The sequence below is a fragment of the Fringilla coelebs genome, assembly GCF_963513975.1.
Source record: "Fringilla coelebs genome assembly, chromosome: 6".
Classification (NCBI taxonomy): Eukaryota; Metazoa; Chordata; class Aves; order Passeriformes; family Fringillidae; genus Fringilla; species Fringilla coelebs.
In genome coordinates this window covers 33,757,991-33,781,053 of record NC_140034.1, presented here as the reverse complement: position 1 = coordinate 33,781,053, position 23,063 = coordinate 33,757,991, and the positions used below count along the sequence as shown (strand labels likewise).

General features: G+C 47.2%; 1 protein-coding gene across 6 annotated transcripts in view; it reads left to right on the top strand.

Annotated features, from left to right (window-relative positions):
• The first annotated feature begins 1,547 nt into the window (after nucleotides 1-1,547).
• Nucleotides 1,548-23,063, top strand: part of ACTN1 (actinin alpha 1) — an 86,332-nt gene continuing 64,816 nt past the window's right edge. For 5 of the 6 annotated variants that reach the window (XM_084207003.1, XM_084207002.1, XM_084207001.1 and 2 more), the window contains exon 1: nucleotides 1,548-1,752. In XM_084207003.1, the coding sequence (XP_084063129.1) occupies nucleotides 1,654-1,752 (99 nt within the window). In that variant the 5' untranslated portion in view covers nucleotides 1,548-1,653. Of the gene's footprint in view, nucleotides 1,753-14,534; nucleotides 14,612-23,063 lie in introns of those variants that run through there. The other variant, XM_084207004.1, reaches the window with a different exon arrangement.

Here is a 23,063-nt window from a genome sequence, read left to right as displayed (position 1 = left end):
ATACAGTACAGAGTACCATTATACCATACATCTGTACATTAGAGATGGCACAGTTATTTATGCCAAGAAGTAAAGAATATCTCCAATTTCACCTCCAATGTTTGTTAAGACACAGGAAAAAAATTCCCTCTTTTGCAAATGGAGCTCATTGGTGTAATTTAGGGCTAAACCTAGCTTGATGCGGAACATTTCAGCTCAATTCAGCCTGGTGTATTGCAGCATCTTTCTAGTCCATTCTAGTCCATTCTCAGCTACCCCCTCTCTCCCACATTCCTGGGCTCCAAACACTCTGCTTCCTCTGTTATCAGAGGAATTGGGACACAAGCTCTGCCCTGCACGATGCTGTGGAATGGCGTTTCCTTGGGCTTCCTCTCACTTTTGCGAGAGATGCCATAGTACTTCTCAGCGAGACTACCAGGGGGAACAAACAATGCTGCTATCCTTTTTCTCCCTCTACTTGTTTAACTGACGGAAGCCCTGTCAAGTATTTGCGTGTCGGTACACTCCCTAACGCGTTGTGTTTCCCTTCTAGGAAGCTGCTCGTTGAGCCAAACGCACTTTAGTTTAGCGTTTTCCTGTCAAACAGGATATCTGTGGGCAGACAGCAGCAGGTGCGTCTGGGAGGCCCTGGTGCGGCACTGGCTGTCCCGCTCCTGCAGCACACACCTCCGGCCCGGAGGACTGCCCGCGCTGGCAATCCCAGCCTTGACCGGCGCCTACCGGGCAGGAACAGGGTAACACCGCCCTTCCTTTCTGCATCCTCGGTGCGGGCACCCCTGCACAACCCACACACTGCTTGGAGTCGGGCAGCAGGACTGCGGCGCTGCCACTGAGCACTCACGTCGGGGCCGGCAGGATGGGCACCAGCTGTGCCGCACGAAAACGCCCCCACAGTGCCAGGATTTGAATGCACCTTAAGTTGTATCAGGGAAAGTTTAGGTTGGATATCAGGAAAAGGTTCTTCGCCCAGAGGGTGATTGGGCACTGGAACAGGGTCACAGCACTAAATGTGACAGAGTTCAAGCAGCGTTTGGTCAATGCTCTCAGGCACAGAGTGTGACTCTTGGGGTGTCCCGTGTGGGACCAGGAGCTGGACTCGATGATCCTTGTGGGTCTCTTCCAACTCGAGAGTATTCTGTCATTCTGTGACAAAATGCTGCCCGGATCCGCCGGTCAGGACACTCCAGTACAGGCTCCCACGCCCCATCCAGCCACGGAGCCCTCGAAAGACAAACGCTCCCACAGCGGCGGGGAGCTTCCCCGCATCACTTGGCACAGCACGGCACGGCGCACCCGCCCGTGGCCTCCGCCCCACGCCCGGGGGGTGGTGAGCAGGGCCGCGAGTGGGGCCGGGCTGCCGCAAACCGCCTATCACGGCACACGGATCTTGTGACGGACGCCCATGAGGACCAATGAAACAGGAGCTCACTCTCGGGGGCTGGGGCTCTGCCGCGCGGATGGCGGCCAGTGAGCGGCGCGGAGGCGGGTGTGGGCGGGGCGTCCCGTCCCGCGGCGCTGCGCGCGGCCGAGGCAGAGAGGTGGGAGCGGGCGCCGCCGCCGCGCGCTCGGGCTGAGCGGCCGCGGGGCCGGGACGGACGCAGCGGGCAGCGGCAGCGGCGGGACGCGACGCGACGGGCAGCAGCGGCCGCGGCCATGGATCACTACGAGCAGACCAATGACTACATGCAGCCGGAGGAGGACTGGGACCGGGACCTGCTCCTCGACCCAGCCTGGGAGAAGCAGCAGAGGAAGGTGGGCGCACCCCCGTCCTCTCTCCTGGCGTACATCCCGTGGGGCTGCCGGGACCCGGCCCCGCCGCCCCCTCCACCGCTGCGGCGGGGCCGGTGCGCGCCCGGCCGGGGGCTGGCGCTGCGCTGCGCGGCGTGGCGGGGCGAGGCGGCGGGGACGCGGGGGCGGGCGCGGCGGGCAGGTGATGGCGGGGCGGGGAGGGAGGTGCCGCGGCGGTCCCCCCGCAGCAGCAGACGTCGGCCGGGTCACGGGCTCTCGGCCCGCAGGTGCGCCCGGGCGGGGCCGGGACGCCGGCGGGCGGTGGCGGGGCCCCTCCGCATCCCCCCCCCCGCACCCCCGCCGCCGCCCGTGCCCCGGCCCCGCCGGCCGGCGGCGGGACAGTAACTGGCTGCTGGTTTGAATGGTGTGGTTTAGGGCAGGGCTTGCGCGGAGCTCATGTCCAAAAATGGTAACATTCGGCCCCTTTTTAAACCGAAAGGGTGGCGGTGGGGAGGGGAGCTCAGGAGGAGCTCCAGCCTCGCCGCTAGCTAGTTGTATTTTTTTCCCCTCCTCCTTTAAACCAAAAGCATCCTGTATTAGATCACTCAGGAATCCTAATCCCCGAAACATTTCCGTTTTAGTCACTCCATCAGACAGCAGTAAAGCAGAATTTGGAGCAGCACTGATGCTGGCATGGCAGGGGCACTTCGGGGTGCAGCAGGCTCCCGCTGGCTTCGCAGTCAGTCGCTCGCTCGTGTTTTGGATCGTGTCTTGCTCTCCCCTTGCTGTGAGCAGGCAGGAGAATCCCAGACCTTCCATGAGAGGGGGGATGATAGTGTTTTTTTAGCACAAATGATGTATTAACATATATAATGTAGCCTGAGGCGTGAGGCTTTCTTCAGGAACCTGGGAACAGTTGGGAAGGAGATCACAACAGTGAGAAGATGATTATTCCTCTTTAACCCTTCTCCTCTTCCCCTCCTCCACTTCCAGATCAAAGGTTTTCAGGTTTTCCTGTTCAGAGCTGTCTGAAATGGTGCCACTGAGAAGTTTTTCCCCTGGAGTCTGATGAGTTAATTGAAGGCAAAAGCTGTAGAGGTGCTGTCAGTGATTTCCTTGCTCAGGGCCTTGACAGCATGAGAACTAAAGTATACAAACAAGGGCATTTACTGGAGAAAGAGATGATAGTATGTGAGGCTATATTTCGGCAGAGGAAGAGCAAGGAGTGCAATCTGGGTCTGGGCTGTGAGTGGTGGATGGCTTCTTGGAAGTCAGAGCTCTATTCCTTTGAGGAGGGAAGTTTCTTCCTTTTCAAAAGATCTGCCTGGCTGCAATCTCTGTTTCCAGTCCTGTGCCTGTATCTGGCCAATCCATCTAGAAACAGCTACTGGGGCCCAGAGCAAGATCGCCAGCCTTGCTGACGGGCTGTGAAGGGAAATGATTGTTACGCTGTGGGAATTTTTTTTGCCTTTTATGGTGCCGGGTGAGGTAAAATATTTGGTATGTAGGGGGACACTGGTTTTGTTGTCAGAAGCAGGAGTGGAACCTTTGGATTCAAAAGCCTTAAACCCAAGGTTCTATGTGCTGTAAATGTCATGTTCTTTTAGTATTACCTCCTTCCAGGAGATTTTAAGTCCTCTTGGTCCTATCACAAGAGGGTGACAGAGAGCTGTTCTGTTAACGTGGGTTACTTGTGCAGAGGGAAGAAGCCAGCACAGAGTTTTAAGTAATGAAAGCTAATTTCTTGTGCTGGTCAACAGTTACTAGTTGAATTTGATGTGATGGGAGTCACTCTCCAGCTTGTTGGACTGGAGGACTCTGTATAGTTAAATGTCTGTTGCTGGAGGTGGGATCACTTCATTGTTCCTCTTTCTGCTGATGATCAGCTGAAGCTGTTCCCTTCTGCCGTGGGTGCAAGCTCAGAATTTTATGGTGACCCCCCCACACCTCTGTAGTTAGGAGGATCATGTCTGGGAGTGATGGCTCTTCCCAGTCGCAGCCCATCAGGCTAATATCCCCTCAGAGGGATTGGTGATTGGACCCCAGCCTGGGGGTCTGAATGTGACCAAAAGCCCTGTTGGGGTCTTGGGGCTTGCTTCCTTCAGATGTAAGAATGTAACAGTATCTACCAAGCAAAAAGTGTGGTGTAGTAAAACTGTCAGTCCTTCTTACCTGTGGAATGAAATCACTGCAGTAATTAAGGTTGAATGTTCAGTACAGTACATGTTAGTTAATAGCTTCCCGAGAGTAGTAGGAGAGATTGATGCCTACCAAATATTCCTGTAGATTCTTTTCAGGCTCAGTCTTTTCTTGTTGACTCACATATTTTAGGTTTTTCTTCACCTATGTCTGATTTAAGTGCTATTGAATTATCATCATTATTTATAACACTGAGGCCAGCTGCTGAGGCAAACTCAAAACTTTGCTTTTTGGGCCCTCTCTGGGAGCAAGGACAGCATGTCTAAAGTGCTGTCACGGCCGGTAATGCAGCCAGCAAGCGTCTATGCAAGAAGTGTGTGTGTCTTGCTGGCTGTTTCCAACCCAGCCCCTGGTGTCCTGGCTTGGTAAGGCTGTGTAGGCTGTGGATAGCTGTGCCACAGTGCTGTCCTGCCAGGTTTTGTGCAGCTGGGACTCATTGAGACTTGGGAAGTGAGCAGTCTAGTAATGTTACTCAAATGTGAATTAAGCCCAGCTCCCCTTCTCCTGGATGCACGGGCTCAGCAGACCTCACAGCAGACATCAAAAGTGGGAAGATTATTGAATTTTAGTAATGTCTTCTACAGGAGCATTATAAGAACAAGTTTGTTGAGCTTTTGGGAGCTGGTTTGCAGGTTTCCTACCTGTGCTGAGACAGATATTACAAACTTTGCTGTCCGGAATGGTGCTTTGAAATGGATAAGTAGGCAAACTGCAGAATGAATTTCATATTTGGAGGGTAAAAGTTGACCTCTTGAATATGATACAGAGGAGAAGCACTGGTTTCACACCTGCCTACCTGCCCCTTCCTGGGAAGCTCTTGTTTTACAATGTAGGGATAAAGTGACAGTTTCTGAGAGGAAGACAGCTTTCCACGTGAAGCCAATTTTTCATGTCCATCAGAAGTGATTCTCTAAGAGGTTTTAAAGAGCTCATCACAGCATTGCTATTCTTAAGCAGAAAAAAAAAAAGTGCAGAACAAATTCAGCTACTTTTCACCTGATACAAGCCTCTGTTCAATTTTTTGTGCAGGAGCAGGGGTCTGTTCTGGGGATTAAAATACTTTCTCCTTTGAACTACGTCTCAGTAGTTTGAACTGTTGAACTCATCTCAGCAGTTTCTTGTAACAGTCTTTTTTTTCCTCTGCCTTCTCTTCTTTCCTGTATGGAGTCAAGCCTCAAAGTAGCAGCAGCTAAGGAATAACAAGATTGATCCTGCAGTTTCCCAGATTTGCAAAGCAGAGCTTGCTGAAAGCTATTGCAGTGGACTCACCTAGCTGTCAAGATAGACAAGGTTGCTTAGTAAGAAGTACATATGTGGGTGATTAGTGGCCAAGAGATTGTCATTTGTGCCCACAAGGCATTTCTACTTCCTGATGACAAGTTATCAGCTGCAGCATTCAGACTTTTCCTAGTGGGCTTGGTGTGAGGGACTAGGTGAGCCAGGTGGTGTTCATCATGCCTGGCTCATCTTCACAGATGAGGTGAAGGGTGATGGGCACTCTCCAGCCACTGTCTCCTTAGTGTCAGGAATAACACTGGGGTGAAACTGGGTTTGTTTAGGGGTGCTAGGGGTCAGCCTTCAGGTCCTGCATACAGCAGGCTCTCATGTGGCCCATTCTCATTTAATGAGCTTGTTGCTCAAGGTACAGCTCCTTCAGGTTTATTTTAAAATCTTGCCTGAAGCAAGTTGTCTCAACTGTAGAGCTGGCAGGGAAACTTTAAATGCCAAATTGCTTTTTGACCTGACAACTGCTTTCTTAGGAGTAGTAAGCAGTGCTCATTTGCAGTGTGTAGAAGATAGCCATATGCAACTTTAATGCTCTAAGGAATGATAATAATGCTTATCTTTATTTTAAAAAATAAAAAATTATGAAAAAGTTAAATGGATGAAATTATTGTGCCATGTGCTTTACCCACTCTTGCTCTGCCTTGTCATTTTGGCATCTCTGACAGGGTGGCAGTAAATGATATCTCTGGCTTAGAGAACTGGACCGGTCAGATTTATGGCGCTGCAGAAGCAGTGATAGCACAGAATTTGGTGGCACCTCTTCTGTGCCAAAGAAGTGCTTACTAAGTACAGTTGTTCATGAACTTACAGAAATTGCCTGTTAGAAACCCAAGTCTTCTTAAACCTCACTCACTACTCTGTGCATGTAAAGATGCACATAAATACAAGGGTAAAGAAAAAAAGGCATGAATCTCATGGCCCTACTATGTCTGTATCCTGCAGGCCTTATTGCTCTTATGATTTGAATTTTGCTGTTCTAATCACCTTTCTGAGGTGGGGCAGGTTGCTAATGATAGAAGGTACCCATTAAATAGGGCCATCATGGAAACACCCCACCTCCAAGCCTGCTGGTAAGCACGCTCTGATCAGGTGGTATGACTGTTATCTCTGACAAAATGTAAAAGCCACAATCATAGTTTCCTTTTCACTTGGGTTGAGTGTCCTCTTGTCCAGATAGGGTCTATTTTGAGAAAGGTATCTAAACTTCCAGAAAGCTACGGTTGTGGTAGCTGCTGTGGACCCACAAAAAGGTGTGAAACCACTCCTCAACTGAAGTTTGCTGAAATTTCTTTCCGTGCCATCATATCTTCAGCCATCAGGTAAATAAATGTGCATTGTTGATGAATGCACTGCACTGGGATGCTTTGCTCCTGCTGTGACCCTGCATAGGTGTGGGCCATAGCCAGAGATGGTCCTTGCATGGTCTTTGCAGAGTGGGTGTGCTGCAGGGAAGGTGGCCCTGCTGCACCTGAGTATCCTACATGCTTTATTTCACACTGACCAGTATTGATACTGAAGCAGCATGGTGAAATTTGTAAGGATGCTTGCTTAGCTGCTCTTTTCTAGGCAGGCAATATAGGTCACCAGATATCTCTTATCGTTCAGATCAAGCTTTTGTTGTTTAACATAGGTATCTTGTTGCCAGATACTTGCTTTTCAAAACATTAAACTCAGAAGTTGCTGTAGGGAACTCTGGAAATATCTGGCTTTGTAGATCAGTTATTTGTCCTTGAGTGTGGGAGCTGCCTCATGCTTTCTGTGCTCAGGTTTTGTCAGGATGTGCGTGTTTGGTTTTTTTAACAAGAACATTATTATTCATTGTAACCTCATGGTGGATGATGAATGAGGCATGTGTGTTTTGCTGTGACTTACCCTCCTGTTCAGAATTCTGTGTAAGGGGGCAGTCTAAGGAGAAAGCAGGCGTGGGTTAAGATGGAGACTGCAGATTCTTTCAGGGGGAGTCTGTAACAGATCCCAAGGATCAGTTTATGAGAACATGGTACTCATCAATCTGTACTGAACTTATCCTTCCAGTCCTCTAGGGGAGGGTGAAACACCTCAAAGGCATCCAGCTACCAGCCCAGTGATGTAAAGTGTGTCTGTCTGGGGAATTTCTTGCTGACTGCTTCAGGCAACCAGTTCAAATTCTTGTGCATGTGATTTAGTAATGACATTTTTTCAGTGCATTGGGTGCAAAGGCTAGAGAGGATAACATTGTTTTCTGCCCTGACCACTTGCAGTGCTTGTAGCTTGGGGCATGTGGCATGCTACTTAGGGCATCCTTAAGAAGAAGCTGTTTGGAAACCAGTTTTATTGTGTGTCAGGCAAGAACTTGTCCCCTCTTGTCCCCTCGGAAGCACATGCTTTTGTATGAGATGGTGTTGTCTGCATAATTCAGGTATAACTGGGTGGTAACTGAGAACAGTAAACCTGTTGGGTAAATATGTTCATGAACATTGGAATCACACTTTTAGAAACTGCATGTTACAGTAGCGACCCAGTGAATGTTCTTCCTGGCCCTGAGGTCCCAGTTACTCCTGTTCATGTGTGCTGTGTGAGAGGTGCAGCTCTCATGCACTGTCAGGTGGAGGAGGAGCAGGGTTCATTTGGCCTCCCCAGCCAGTTTGTGAGCCTGTGTGCTCTTCTGTGTCTACGCACTGGAATCCACTAAAAACATTGACCTGGAGTTCTTAAGGATGGCACAAACAGCAGTGACAGAGATGGTGAAAACTTGCACGGCTGTGCTGGTGAAGGACTGAGAGTATTTTCCATCTGGCTGTGGATTATCACTGTTGTGCCTGACACTTAGGCTGTTCTCTGGGGTGCACTTATGCTATTGGAGAATGGCTGTGCTCTTTCTGAGAACGAGGTGCAGAAAGCAGTCAGTGTGGAAAAGAGGCTGGAGAACTGTCTGGGGAAACATTGGGAAGCTGCAAAAATACAACATACAATGGACTGGTCTCACTTGAATGTGTTGTGTCAGCCCCAGGGACTTGCTGGATGGACTGCTGTGATTTTTAGAGGTATTTTGTACAGTCTGAGAAATGGTGTTTGAGGAGGACTGAAGACTGTGCAAGAGTTTGCTCTTCTGTATGAGAATATAAAACTGATTTCTTGCCATGTGTGACTGTTGGAAGCCTGATGGTTATCATAAGGAATGTGCTTAGCATGACTTCTACAAATCTTCTATAGCAATGTAAAACCCTGTTATCCCATTAAAGCAATATGTGAACTGTGCCTGAAGGTGGAAAAAGCAGGTATAATGTGCTTGACAACTGCCAGGGTGGGAAAAACATAACGTCAGCAAGAAAGGCAGTCACCTTTTCTTCATAGAGGCATAGGATTTGCTCTAACTCTGGGGTTTTGGGGCTGAAGCATTGTTACTCAGAGATTGAATCTGTGGGGATGAGTTGGTGAAGAGTGGTGGGATAGACTTGTCAGCAGCAGTACTGTCTGTCTGGTGTTAGTCATGCCAGAAACGCCTTATATTGAAATCTGTGGAACCACCCAGCACTTTTTGACTTCCGTGCGTGAGACTGACGTACAGGTTTCCAATACTTACTCAGATCCCTGAGACAGAACTGGGGACTTTTGGGCCAATCAAAAAAATGCTTAGGTGAACAAAGGCACGAGCATTAATATGATTAATTAAAAAATTAATTAAGAATATGTTTAATTAAATTACTTCCAGTTCCTTTCCTGCCATTGCCTTCCCTGCTCTCATTCCCCTGCTGTATGAGAGCAGAACTTGGTCACAGGATGTGGTGTGGCCTGGTGCCAGTTGAACCTCTTGGCTTCCTATTAGGCAGTAAAGCAGAACCATTTTTTCCCCATGCTAGTTTACTGTCGTTGTGTCTTTGCCATTCAGCTGGCAATGAGTGTATCTTACTGGTAAGGGTCAGGCCTTTGAAAGCCAACTCTCATACATATTGCAGCTTGCTCTCTTCATGCTTTTACCTGCAATTGTCCTCTCTTATGCTGCTTCCAAATCCATGGCTGCTTTGAAGCACTATGACATGAATGAGGTTCTGCAGACATTCTCAACCCTCAGTGATCTGAAACAGCTCCCATTGGCAGGGCTGGGGAATGTGCCCATAAACAGAGGGGATTTTGGTCTTTCATCCAGATAGGTCTTTGACTTGTCATTCTATCTGTGTAGACTGGCAGTGTGTTCAACTCTGTGGTGTGAGAAATGACAGCAAACCTGTCATTTTTCTGTGGTATTAGAGCCAAGATGGGAAGTGTTGGCAAGTGGAAAGACCATGTCTTGGCTACACTCACTACAGTGAACACCACTAATGTGTGTCTCTGTATCACCCATCTGTCAGTCAGATTGGAGGGTTTCAGGTTGGTCTCTGAATACCAGCAATCCAGGGCTACTGGGAGCACCAGTGTGGGTAGTTCATAGGCAGGTGAGGCTGCAGGGCATGCTTCTTAAGCAGCAACTTTTTCCACATCCTCCTAGATAACTTATGTGGTCAGTGGCAAGGAAGGGATGACTTGATGGATCAGCTGATTGTTCTTTGTCAGTCTACCCGACTTGGCAGTGACTGTGCACTGCTGCAGTGTGGGGCCTGCCCTTCTGGATAGCACAGGTGGGCTCTGCTCATGTGTCCTATGCATGGACCTCCTTTTTCAGAGAGACCCCTGTGAAATCTTGTATGTGTCACACAGCATAGTATGAATGGGCAGCTGGTTTGCTCTGCTCCTTCCATCAACACAGTGATGGATGGCTGGAGAAATTTCACACAGAATACTGATGTTTCCTTTTATAATGCTGAGGATGACCCTCATGTCCTACAGAGGTGCTGAAACAAGGCCAATTGGCAGTAGAGGAAGGACTTCTGCTTTCTATGTCCTTTGGATTCGGCAGCCAGGGCACTTGCTACTCCTCACTCATATGATGCTAAGCATTGGAACTTCACTGCTGCTGTAAATGGAAGTTGTGCTGTTACATCTTCCCTGCAGGAGCTAGCCTGTAAAGGCCTCTGAGAGATGCGAGAGAGTGAGAGAACCATGTATGGTCTCTGCATCCCAGCTGAGTGTTCTTTTCTTCATCATGGAAAATTATGTGTACGTCCTACAGCCCTGTTTCCTGGCCGGATTCCTTGGCCATACAGCAGCCAAGTTTATCTTGCTACCCAAGTACTTATTACCTGTAATCCCCCTCACTCACTTTATTTAAATCTACCCTTCAATACATGGCAAGTTAGTTCTGCTACTTAAATGTATTATCCCCAAGAAAACTGCAAAAAGTGACTCCATGATTGAAAAAAAAGCAAGCTAATTTCTTAACTGCTAAACAGTGCCAAAAAAGGAGGCTGCTTAAAGCTGTTTAGACCATATCTATGCTGGGCTAGCCTCTGCCTTCCCCCTAGCCCTGCTTGCAGTATTGCTGTACAAGAGGAGCATCTCCAGAGGAAGCGTTGGTCTTGGCCCCCCCTGGTTCTGCACACAAAGCCAGAGACCCTGTGCTTCATCAGGGCTTGCTCATCAGGCAGCCCTTGGGAGTGGCGCTGGCAGGCGGCTGCGCTGTGCAGAGAAGGCTGGCTGGGTGCAGTGCCGTAGTACAGTCATGAACACCGGTGTTTCAGGCTGTTTCAAAACGGTCAGCGTGTGGAAACTTGCTGTTTCCCAAGGGTTTTGTTGGGCCGTTGGGGAATTCTGGCCAGAGATGAGACTATTTCCAGCTGTGGTGAGCCAAGTGTGAACTCACTCTGGGCAAGATGCCCAGATCTACTGGTTTTCTCTTGCCAGAAATCCTCGCCCTCCAGCCAGCGATACCAAGCTCAGTTTCTGCCAGTCCTCAGCTGAAGACCTCTGAAGGGAAAAGAGAACAAGGAAACCAAGCAGAACAAAATACTGCTGAGGGGAGGCAAGGGGAATAACTGAAGAGCTTGTACAGGGGATACAGTGGTGGTGTGTTACTGCGGAGGGCTGGCTGTTGTGGGTAAGGGCTAGCAAGAGGTGTAGAGACTTGCTTTTCCTAGGGCTTGTAGAGATGTTCAAGTGGCCAGTGGTGGTGCAAGGGATTGGCTTTTCTTGGTTATGCAGCACTACCTGACCCACAGGGTCGTGGCATACTGCTGGCTGGCAGTACCATCAGCACAGTCACCTGTGGATGCAGATTGTTGCCTTCATTGTAGTTTCAACACACTGGGGATTTCTTCTGTAAAGTAGGATCTTGCTTTCCTGTTTTGTGGAAGGTGCCTTTCAAGGTGGGGAGGCTGTATGTCTGGTAATCTTGCCTGCCTCATATCTGAGAGTCTTCTTGCCTTTCTCAGAAAAGGGATGGCCCCATAAAACTTCATCTTCCAGAGCCGGTAGTCCCCCTTGTTGCAGTATCTCCTTTGGGATAGGACTTCTTGCAGGGATCCATTAGTCCAGTTGCTTTTCTGCAGATTGCTCTGTAATCAGACTCTGGGAAAGAGTGAGGAGTTGTATGTGTCAGGTCTGGAGGGAGCCTCCGGCCCATTACTTGTATGGATTTCTGGTCCTTCCAATGCTGGCAGCAATTGTTAGTGAAAGGAAATTTCTGCTCTTTTTGGTGAGTGCCTTTGGCTTTTGGTAGTGTGAGTGGTTGCCTTTAGCTGTTTGGTTCATGCTAGCAGATCTCTCTTAAGACATTCTAAAAGGCCTGTATTCATGACTTGCATGATGAAATAAAGCGTCTCAGGCATGATGCCATGTCAGTAATGTAGCATGCACACACCTGCCTGCATCATGTCTTTTGGGTCCAGTCATGGAGAAGTGTTGGAGCGCATGGGGTCAGCACATTAACAGAAGACCTTCTGTTCCTGCAAACACACCTCCTCCAACGCTGATAATTTTCATGTGCCAACATATCATTTAGTGACACATGACACAGCTCCTTGCTGTTGCAGCTTGTTACAAATAGTCTGACCTAGCCAGCTACTAACAGCCTCCTACAGGGTGGACTGCTGAAATCTGTTTCTATCCTAAACCCAAAGGAGTATTTCTCTCCCTCTCCTATTATGGCTTGTTTCTTTAAAGCTGTTAACTGGCCATAATCCAATCATTACTACTGTAATTAGTGAACTGCTTACAGTAATTAAAGCACTTGAAGCAGAATATCCTCTGATTGCAGAGCTTGGAACAACTTCTGCCTGCAGTCCTGTGTGAAGTAGTTGCTGCTGTTGGCTCAGAGGGGTGCAGGGGACACAGGGCAAGCCTGGCACAGCTGCCACTGCCTCTGGTGCCAAGCTCCAGCGGGCACCTTGTGGCCTTTCCACGGCAGGGGGATGCCTCAAAGCCCCATGGGTGTGAGCTGGTGTGCCTAGCTTAGGGTGGTGCTGTCAAAAAGGAGCCTGCTTTTTGCAAGCTGCGACAGAAGATGGTGGCTTTGGGTGGCATTGAAGGTGTGATGTGTTAGTACTTAACATTTGGTTTGTTCAGGGTAGAAAATCACTGTCAAAGCAGGCTCAATGTCTTCTTGCTGTAAGGAACCCTCTCGTCCCAATGTGCAGTGCCTGTGCTCTCCCTCCACCTGCCAAAGCACTCAGTTCATGGGCAAGGCCAAGGGACTTCAGCTTCTGGCCCTGCAAATTCATTCCTGCAGGGTTTCCAGGCAAACACATCCCTTGCTGCTTTCTTCAGCCACTTCTCTTGGGAGCAATGAGACAGCTTTCCTGAGGGCTTCACCTGCTCTCCCTTTATACCCTGACAGGAGGGTAATGTCAGCATGCTTGTCTCTGGTCTTTGTTACCTTTCCTCATGTTTACCTGCTGAGATGAAGCCTGTTGTAACTTGAGCTCTTCCTTCTTGAGGAGGAGAAGAGCCATGGTGAGGATCAAGTGTGGGCAGCTTTTGAAATGGAGGGCCCTGCTGGATGAGGAGGAGTGAGGGTGGGTGACTGCATGCAAGTACAGCAAGCAAAGGCTGTGCAGTGGTAAAATACCTCGTTGTCCAGATGGCAGGCATGCTGTACTCGGCGGCTGAGGAGGGTATTTGTTGGCCTGTGATGGAGTCAGAAAAATTAAAAATCTTTCTGGCCTAAGGAGGAGGTTTTTTAAAAAAACACCACAACCAGCAAACCCCAAACCAAACAAACATGATTACTACTGCCACCCTCAAAGAAGCCCCCCAAAATGGCACAAAATGCATCCACCCAAAAGCCACTCCCATTGCAGGGTTTTCATTTTGCTCTTGAGAAATTATTGTGCAGTTTCCAGGCTTTATTCCTGTGTGGTGCTGGGCAGTAGAGGTAGGTCTGCACCATGGCCACGGCATGTCAAATGGAGAAAAATAACTTCTGATGAGCATGTATTTCTTCCATGTGCTCTGGATTTAGCCTAGGATGGAAGAGATGTTCTTACCCCTTTGGACCCTGTGCATGTTGTCAGCCTCCATCACTGCTGTCCTATACTTCACTTGTCCTAGAGCTGTGTGAAAGGTTGAAAATGTACTTGTTGCCATACAGGACAGAGTGGTCAGTAAGGTGGGGAGGAAGTCCTGGAGTGCCAGTGGCCAGAGATGTGCCAAGATCTCTGGCCTGCTGGCCAGAGCACAGTCTGCCTGTTGCCTTGCCCTCTGCCTGTGCAGCTCCCTGCATCTTCCTGCACTCTCTTGTGGGGCTTGTAGCCTGCAGGATAACTGGGGAAAGGGACCATGTTTCTGCTGTGTTTGTACACCTGCCTGCACCACAGAACTGGGATCTGTGAGTGTGGTTCCCAGATGATGCAAGGTGACAAGCACTGAAAAGATGGTAACTGATTTTAAATTTACCTCAGTTTTTGTTGTTTTTACGTGTTACTTTAAGGGCACTTGTGCTGATTTCAGTACATCCTGTTTGGGATGCTTGGGTGTAATGCACTTGATTCAGAGAAATGATTTTCAATTCCATGTTCTTCTGCACTATCACCATGTGTTTGACTTGGTTTTAGGTGTTGGTGCAGCCACTGTCAGCACACCCTAATTAAGTGCTCCCAAGTGTCTCTTCAGGACCAAGCCTAGTGATGGGCCACTTCAAAGGGGTTCTTCTGTATTTCTGTGATGTTTAGCTTCAGATATTTGCTTTTACTACATCGCTACAAATTTGCAATTACATATCCCTTTCTTAACACTCTTTCAACTCTTCTAACATAGTACAGCAATTTTTGGTAATGTTTCTGATGTGGGTGTAACCAGAGAATAAAATCACAGCATATTATTTTTTGTTAAATTTTGCTTTGAGTTTAAAGCAATCTTATAGTACTCCTTGATATCTTTTTCTACCTGTATATCCCTATCCCAAATTCTACCTCCTCCTCTTCTTCCTTTCTTTTCTTCCCTCACCTTCGTTAACAGGCGCTGGGAAGGGAAATGTGTTCCCATCTTATTCTGCCATTGTGTTCAGTGATCTCACGTGCTTTGGATTGAAGATTGCTGTTCTGCCTAGGTGAGTTGCTGCTGGCTTTCATGGTCTGATACATTAACAAAATGATGTGCTGCTAGAGAGAGCTTTTGACACTTTTTGTTAGTAAGATTTTAATAATTACCTTTATCTCTTTCATCTAGAGACTATTTTGGTGGTGTTGCTGTCCTTCAGAGGTTATTTGGGACCCCCCCACTGGGAGTGGGCTCCAGCAGCCCCTGAGCAAGCATTGCTCTGCTTCTGAGTGGGGCAGCAGCAGGGAGGCTTGAGGTAGAGGAGTGTTTGTACTGGGCACAGTCAGGCTGTGGGAATTGAAGGTGTGTATTCAGGGTGCACAGCCCATCCAAAGGAGCAGCTCTCTAGGCAAAGAGCAAAGTTCTTCATCAGTGCTGTACACAAGTACACAGTAAGAAGTGTCCTTTGGGTGAGTGCGCCTCTGGGAATGAGTATTGTCCTCATGCTATCATGAAGAGTGAGGCATCTGCAAAGATCACTTGGGTTTCTGTTCCACTCTGACCTTCCTGTGTCATGGATTGGTAGGTCATCTTTTCCTATAACCTCTTCTCATGTAAACCCTTAACACAGTTTTTTAAGGGTACTTATTTGTCATGAAGCTGCAGTGCCCAGAACAACCACCACCCTTCTGAGCTTAGTAGAAGAGAATAGAATAAAAATATTAACTAGATATGCTTGTTTCTGTCAAGCTGACTGGGATCTAATCTACCCCCCATTTGCTGCTTGCTTTGCTTTCTCAAGAAGATATTAGTGGTCAAAATATTTCACATATGTATATTCAGGATAATGCACTCCAGAGCTCTTAATGTAGTTTATATAGTGCTTATCTGCTCTTTGGCTTGTAAACTTTGCTACTTCTGCAGCCTTACAAAAGGGGTGAATGAATGTATTGTGTAACTGCTGTCTGTAAAGTGAATTTTAGAGAATTTGCCAGAGGGTGACATAAAGTATATTCAAATTTACAGTTTCTGATGATTCCAAATACCTGCCAAAATCTTGTTTCACACCTAATTTATTTAACTTTGGCATATGCAAGTGCTGAATGTTCTCCCTTCTTCCATTTACTTGGGACAAGACTAACTCCAGATGCAGTTTCAGAGTCTTTAGTCCCGTCTGACTGTGCTTGTCTGTCACTTTATCTCAGTTGGACGCATCAGTACCTGAATGTGCTATGGAAAAATGAGCTTTGAGCCAGATCAGAGTTGATCGCTGCTCAGCCTAAGGTAAAGAGAAGGAGGTAGCAGGGTGGAGGAAGAGAAGGGTAAATGCAGAGTGAGACTGTCCACTTAAATGGTGGCTTGTCAATAAAGTGGTCAATTGGCCATGAAACCAATGATCTGCAGCAAATGGAGAGGGCACCCGGTTCCTGGCAGCCAAAGGAGATAGAGGTCTGTGCTTTGTTCCAGGCTTCTGAATGCCTTTTTCCTATGTTGGAAAGCAAAGCAATGCTTTCCCACTTTATTTAAGCCCTGCCCAAATTCCTTGAATTTTTGCAGCTTGGTCCAGGTGATAGTTCTAGTTTGCATGTGAAAAGAATGAAGTGTCTGCCAACTCTCCATAGGTAGGAATGCAGCTTAAAACTTGCCCACCTCTAGCCATGCAAATATCTGAGATTGAGGAAGGGTTTTGAAGTAGGGAGTGGAAATCTGCCTGACAAAAGTAAGTCCTGTAGGAAGCAGTGAGACTGTGCTTACTGCTTGACAGAGTAAGTGGGCTGAAGTAGCCTTAGCTGCCTGAGAAATAGCTGTTTGTTCCCTGCCTTGCAAGGCACAGCCTCTGCATTGCTCCCACATTTACTACTTGTGGACATGAACTGTGAGCCAGATGAAAAATCTTAATTGGTATTAAAATTAATTTACCAAAAAGATAAGAGGAAGAAGAGTTAAACTTAGCTCTCCACAGTGAAGGAGCAACAGGAGAATGGGAAAGAGCTGGAAAGTCTAAGAAAAAAACAATTTGGACTGTTTTTCATGTGGAAATAAATACTGACACATCTGTGTTCTGAACATCACATTGCCTGATTCCCCAAGCACTGGCCCTGGACTGGGACTTGGCATCCGTCTCACTTTCAAGTCCAGTGCAGTCTCCTGCCTTCTGGAAGCGAGTGCTTGATGATGACTGGTCAAAGAACTGCTGCACAGCAGCTGCTCAGCTGGGAAAGAAGCTGCTGCTGTTGCCTGTGCAGGAACATTTACTGCCTCCTGTTAGGCCCTGCAGAGATTGCCAGAGCTCAGTGCAGCTCTCATGAACCCAGTTGCTGAAGCTTTGAGGCAACAAAGCTGCTGAGCAAGTGGAGTCCTCCAGCTCTCCAAGACTGAAAGCTCAAAACCTGAAGACTTTGCCATGCTGCTTTGCAGAAAACCAGACTTCTTCCATGAACAGGTACCAGTAGTCTGATCCCCTGTCTTTAAAGCAGGCATGCTTTAGGGAGACTGCTGTAGGGAGCTTGGGGAACACAGAGTTGTACTGTGGATTGGCCCCTCATGCCTGGGAGCTGGTGCTTCCCTCTTGGGTTGATACAACAGGGCTGGTTGCTGCTACAGCAGGGATTCCCTGTCAGCAGGCAGATGCTTTGCTGTAGTGGCTCCACTGATGAGTGCCTGGTTCTTTATCCCATATCCAATGCATAGGGCTCTGATCTGATCTGCTTTTGCTACCCTGTCACTGTTCATGTCAACATCTATTGTTCTGCTAGCTGTTGCTTCAAATGTAGTTCAAAGTCAGCAGCATGAGCATGTCAGGGCTCTCTTCTGAGTTTTCCTGGGGAGGCCTCAGCCTACAGCAGTCCTAAGTACAGAGAAACCACACAGAGAGCAGGAGACTAGGCCCTAAATTATCAGGGTTGGGTTCTTAAGCATCAGGAAATCAGGAAAAAATTAGTGCTAGAGTAGGCTGCTAAGCAGTGCAAGTGGCTTAGCAGTTTTGGCAGCTGAGAAAGGAAGAAATAAATTCTAATTCGCTTAACAATATCTTACCTGTGTGCAGAAATGATCTGGCTGGCTCATGGCATGGGAGGCTGTCTAATGTGGAAATGACTAACTTCCTCTGGCAGTACCAGTATGCTGCATAGGATGTAGGAGGTAGGATGTGAGGAGGTCCTGGGCCACTAATAAGTGTAACTAGGATTGTTAAGGATCAAGTTAAATTTAATCTGTGAAAACTACTTTCTGAGTTGGATTGCCTGATTTCTGCAGGAAGAAAATATTTCCCTTACAAGCACAATGCTGTGTGGCCATCTAACTGCATAAGGGGAAGTAAGAGTCTTGCAAAGGTTAGGTTCTGCGTGCCTTGATAGTAGCCTACGTGATCCCATGGAAAGGAAGAGAATCTCACAGGAGTAAAGGACTGAAAATTTTTACTTACTGTTTTCTAGCCTGCTGGTTCAGGTCACTTGCTCTTCCCAGGCTGTGGTGGGTGCTGGTGCTGTGCTGTGGCAGCAGTGGGAGCGGGAGCGCTGCCCTGCGCCGCATGCTTGTGTAGCAGCCGTGGTGTCCCGGGGTGATGGCCGGTGCCTACTGCAGTGTGTAACAATCGCCTGATTGCTTGCTGAGGAAAGGCTTGGGACAACTATACCCTTGCCCCTCAAGCCCACCCACGGCTTATTCAGCGTGGTGGGAGTGGGGTTATTTCTTCCTGGCCCACAGACAAGATCAGCTTGAGCCTCTCACTGCAGCATCTTAATTACCCATGGCCTCTTCCCTGTGAAGCTGCATGTAGTATTGCCCAGCCATATGCCTGGGTCAGAGCTGGGGAAATCACCAAACATGAGATATCCGGGGGCCTTTCATGGTCGAAATTGCACACATCCTTCTCTAACTTTCTGTTGTGTGGGTGTGGCTCCTCAGAGGAGAGCAGCAAGCGCCCAGCTGAGCGCAGAAGGCTGGTAGGTTTGTGGAGACTGTTTTGCTGTTCCCACTGCAGCTTTGTGCTGACGCACAGCTGCCAGCAGGAAGGGGGTTAAGCCTGCATATCACATGGCGCGATTCTGTTTACTACATATTTCTCATAATCGGGACTGGTATCCAAATCCAGATGATTAGCACTTAACCAAAGACCCTGAAACAATGTGTGTCGTGTTTGTATTCCTCTGAAGCTGTGCAGTCTGCCATCGTTTCTCTTGCACAGACATGATTCTCTCTGCAGTCTTCAAAGGGAGCTATGGGGAGAGCAGAAAATGAACAGTTTTATGATGAAGACTGGGTTGGACCAAACTACATTAATTTTAGTCTAAGCTTGAAGCTAGGGAAATTTTGCCAGAAATCAACTTACACCATAACCACCTGATCTCTACCAAAAGACGTTCTTGCCTTACCCTGGCCTGAAATTAGAGAACCAGCTCGACAGTGGCAGTCAGGGAAATGTGACTGTGCCCCTTGTCTTAGGGGTTTGGATGGGTATTATTCAGTGCTGAGTACAAGCTGTGGTGGTGGAGAGCTGAGCATAAAATTCACGTTAGTTTTTGAGGTGTGGTTTTGGATAAGAGGAAAGGTGTAATTTCACTGCACAGTCTATACTTTATTCTTGCTATCAGCATGGGCATTACTGTAGCAAACTCCCATGGGGCCCAAGGAAGGTTGTGATTTACCTTTCTATTACTCCTTCTGCACAAGGCAGTTCTCTCTGTCTCTTTGTCCCTCCTAACAAACTCATCTCTGCCCATACACGACACGTGGCTTTTCCCTTCTCTGGTGTAGTAGCAGGTCATTTGTCCTCCTTAGAGCTTCAACACTTGGCAGCAACCTGCATTGCAGCCGTTTCTGAAGACAGATTGCAGAAGTCTGTTTTTTCCCTTGCTTCTAAAGGTCTTTTTCCATCCCCCTTCTTTCTGTCTTATCTGAAAAGTCACATCATCATCCACGGATAAAATTTACACAAAGTAAGCGTGGGAGAGGAAGGATGAAGAGGTGTACCTTTTCCACACTTCCCTGTGATGAATCCAATGCTAATGGAAAAAGGATTTCTCTTGACTGTCCTGTTTGTTATTGGGGTCTACCTGCTTAGGAAATTCTTGGGCTGAAGAGAATTAGGAGAGGTTTTCTGAATCTAAGCACAGGCTTGAAATAAACCTGTCCATATGTCTGCTGGTAGTGTCAGAAGGACCCTCACTTTTTTTTCTCAACCTAAGTGACTCTTTACTATTTTGTACTTCAGGAGGAAAGGAGGTGAATTCTTGCTTTCTATTCTGTTGAGAGCTGGCTGTGGCTGCTAATGTATGGTACAGTTTCTTAGCCATGGATATTAAAAATATAACACATTGAGTCTGTCTTGAATTATCTTTTTTGTTTTGGTCGTACACTTAACTGCACTACTGTAAGAGAAAGAGAAAGCTATTTGAACTTGCAGAAATACTGTCAAATTCCTCTAATTAGAAGACTTGTGGTAGATGTCTTAGGGTGCTAGCAAGATGTTTATTTTCAGTAGATATTGACAGACCTTGTATGGACATTTCTGAAATATAATATTTAGGTCTTCTGAAACAAGCGACAGTACATGTTCCTTGGGTGTTTGTACCAAGGTAATTTGACTTCCACATGGTGACTTTACACTGTTCTCTGTTATCTGTGTGTACCTTGCCTTGCTCAGAAGATTCTTTATTTGAGAAAACAGACAGCAAACATAATGGCAGTGATCAGGACTGCACATGGACTGCATGTCCTCCATTTGAGTTATCTATTTCTTGTCAGTGGTTTGAACCAGACAGAACAGCCATGCATTTTTTTATGTGTAACCATTAGGACAGTCATCAAGTGTCAGTTGTGATACTAAGCTGAACTGCAAATGTTTTGCTTAGCAACTGTTGCAAAGGAAAATTGTCAGGCAACAGCAAAATTAGGAATGGTGAGTATGGAAGGCACTCTTTGTGAGAGATGAGCTGTACTCTGACGTGTTATCTGTGACTAAGCGATTTGGCATTTTCTTACACAAACATGTAAGAATATGAGCATTTACAAGCAGGCATCAAAGCAAGTTTAGTCTAATCCCCTAGGTCTGCCAATGCTCTTGCTAGCCCGGCTTTCTGTGTGTAGTAGATATTTGCATGCAGTTTACCAATAAAGGGCAGCAGGGTTAAAGAGCTTGATGTGGTGGTAACTTCTGCTACCAGTCCTTGGGCAGCAGTGAAGAATTTGAGTGGCCATCCAACCATGGTAACTGAAGAAATCTGGTTGGCTTAGTCATTCTTCACCATGAAACCATACCTTTTCCCCTAAAATACATGATTTACCTGAGAGGACCATGACCAATATTGTATTTGAGATTTCCCTTCTGTGGGATTATGCCAAGGTTGATGGTGATGTAAGCATGAGTTGATGGTGATGTAAGAATGAGGTACTGGTGTGTCCACTCTTAAATACAGAGCAAGACAGGGCAGAATGATGAGTGACCCTGTATGGTGTCTGCAGAAGTCCTTGTTCAGTAGTACTGGCTGTGGAGCAAGAGGGTGAATCTACAATGAAGTAGTTTAAGTTTGTCATGTATAGGTGTGCACATATTATAGAGAGCACTGTGTTAAATCTCCATGAAGAGGGCTAATCCAGCAGTCTTTGGGCATAAAGTCTGAAATAAGAAATGGGTACTAAGCTAAACAACCGCTTTAAGCATTTATGTTAAGCAGTGTCTGTGTTCACATATCTCCTGTCCTTACTATAATCTTAACAAGAGACTGTCTAAGGAGAGGCATATGAGTAGCAGCTGGGTATCAGAATACAAATACTGTCAGTGTAAGAGCACTTTCATTAGGTGTTACTTATTCATGGGAGAAATTATTAAAGGCAAAAGAAACCTACCTTGAACTGGCACATGTGATGCACTTCAGAGTGGGCAGGAGCCTTTCTGCTGGGTTATATGTGAGAGGGTGCTTAGCATGTGTCTTACAGACTGCTTTTTCCTTGATTGTTAAATTCTATGCAAAAAAAAAAAAAAAAAAAAAAAATTTAAAAGTTCTGTAAGGAAGAGTCAAGGTACATCTTAGTAGTAGTCTGCCCAGACTGCTTGCCCAGTCTTGAAGTAGAGGTTTTGTTTTTCCCAGTATCGTGCTGATGCAGTGAGGTTTTGTAGGACTTCCATAGCCTTTACAGGCTAGGGCTCAGTTGGAACTAGAGCATGCTCTCCTCAGTACCTGCATTTTCTTCCTTGCCTGTCTCAAGTATGTATCGTGTGGCAGGGGGAATTGCTGTTTTTCTTGGATGAAGCACAGCTCAAGCAGGAGCTCTCCAATATAAGGGCTTCTTTGTTTGAACCAGGCCATGCAGTAAACTGTTCTCAGCAAGGTGTTATCTTTTTCTAAAATTTGCCTCCTACCTGAGGCCTGGGTATTTCTGCAAGTCCTGTCTCTTCAGATGGAAGGATACCAGAGGTGATGTGGAGAGAGGACCTGTCACTGTGATGGGTCTCAGCAGATCTGGTATGCGCACTGGTGTGCCGCTTGCTGTGCTTTGGGCTTGCAGTTCTGTCATTCTGTCTGCCCCATGTGGTTTTGTGTTCTCTTATCAGGAATACTCTTTGTTGCAAGCTTACAAATAAAGGCAGAGTCCCTGCTGCCTCATCCTACTCTCAAATGAAATGTCTTGTGGAAATAACTCGCCTTTCCCTGAGCAGAGACCTCGTGTTTATCCTTCACATCAGAAGTGGGAGCATCTCCAACCTCATTCCCTGCTGTACCTGTGGAGTTTCTTACAGTGTTGCTCTCACAGAAGTAGTGCTGTAGTTGATCCCTCCTATGTCTCTTTCATCACCATGCATATGAACATAGTGTGAAACAGGCCCTGGGGTTTCTCCAAAACTACTGGAGGAGGCAGGTGCTGCTGGCAGACCCTGGAGAAGCCTGTGCTGTTGTTGCTGGCTCTCTTTTCCTTGCAATTAATAAAAAAGACTGTTTAAAAAAAAAAAAAAAGGTGCTACTTGGATGCACCTGCTTTTCCAAAGGCTGCACAGCTGGTGGAAAGCAAATAGTGTCTAACAAGTGAATGGGGATGTGTAAGCAGGCACCCTGTGTAGCTTCCAGGGCCTTTGCAGTGCAGGCAAGAGGGTTGGTTTAAATTAGATATAAGAGAGGTTTTTACAATAAAGGTGATAAAACACTGGAACAGGTTGCTCAGAGAGGTGTTGGATAGAAATATTCATCTGGAAACATTTAAAGCCAGATTGGATGGGCCTCTGAACAACCTGTTACAGCTGAGAATGTCCCTACTCACTGCAGGGAGGGTGGACTGGATTAAAGGTCCATTGCAACCAGAACATCACAGAAAACAAGGTGTGCCTGTTGTCCTAGGTAAAAGTAGTGGTTCCAGCTACCCTTTTTGCAAGTATAAAGCAGCAGGCATCCTTGTACTTTGTTCTTCCTGACTGCAAGCCAGACTGCAAATGGCTTCCTGTGGTCAGGAGCCACATCTGAGAGTTTCAAAGGCAGCATATGCTGGCTGGGGACCTTGCAGCTAAAAGAGCATACATTTCAGATGAGATC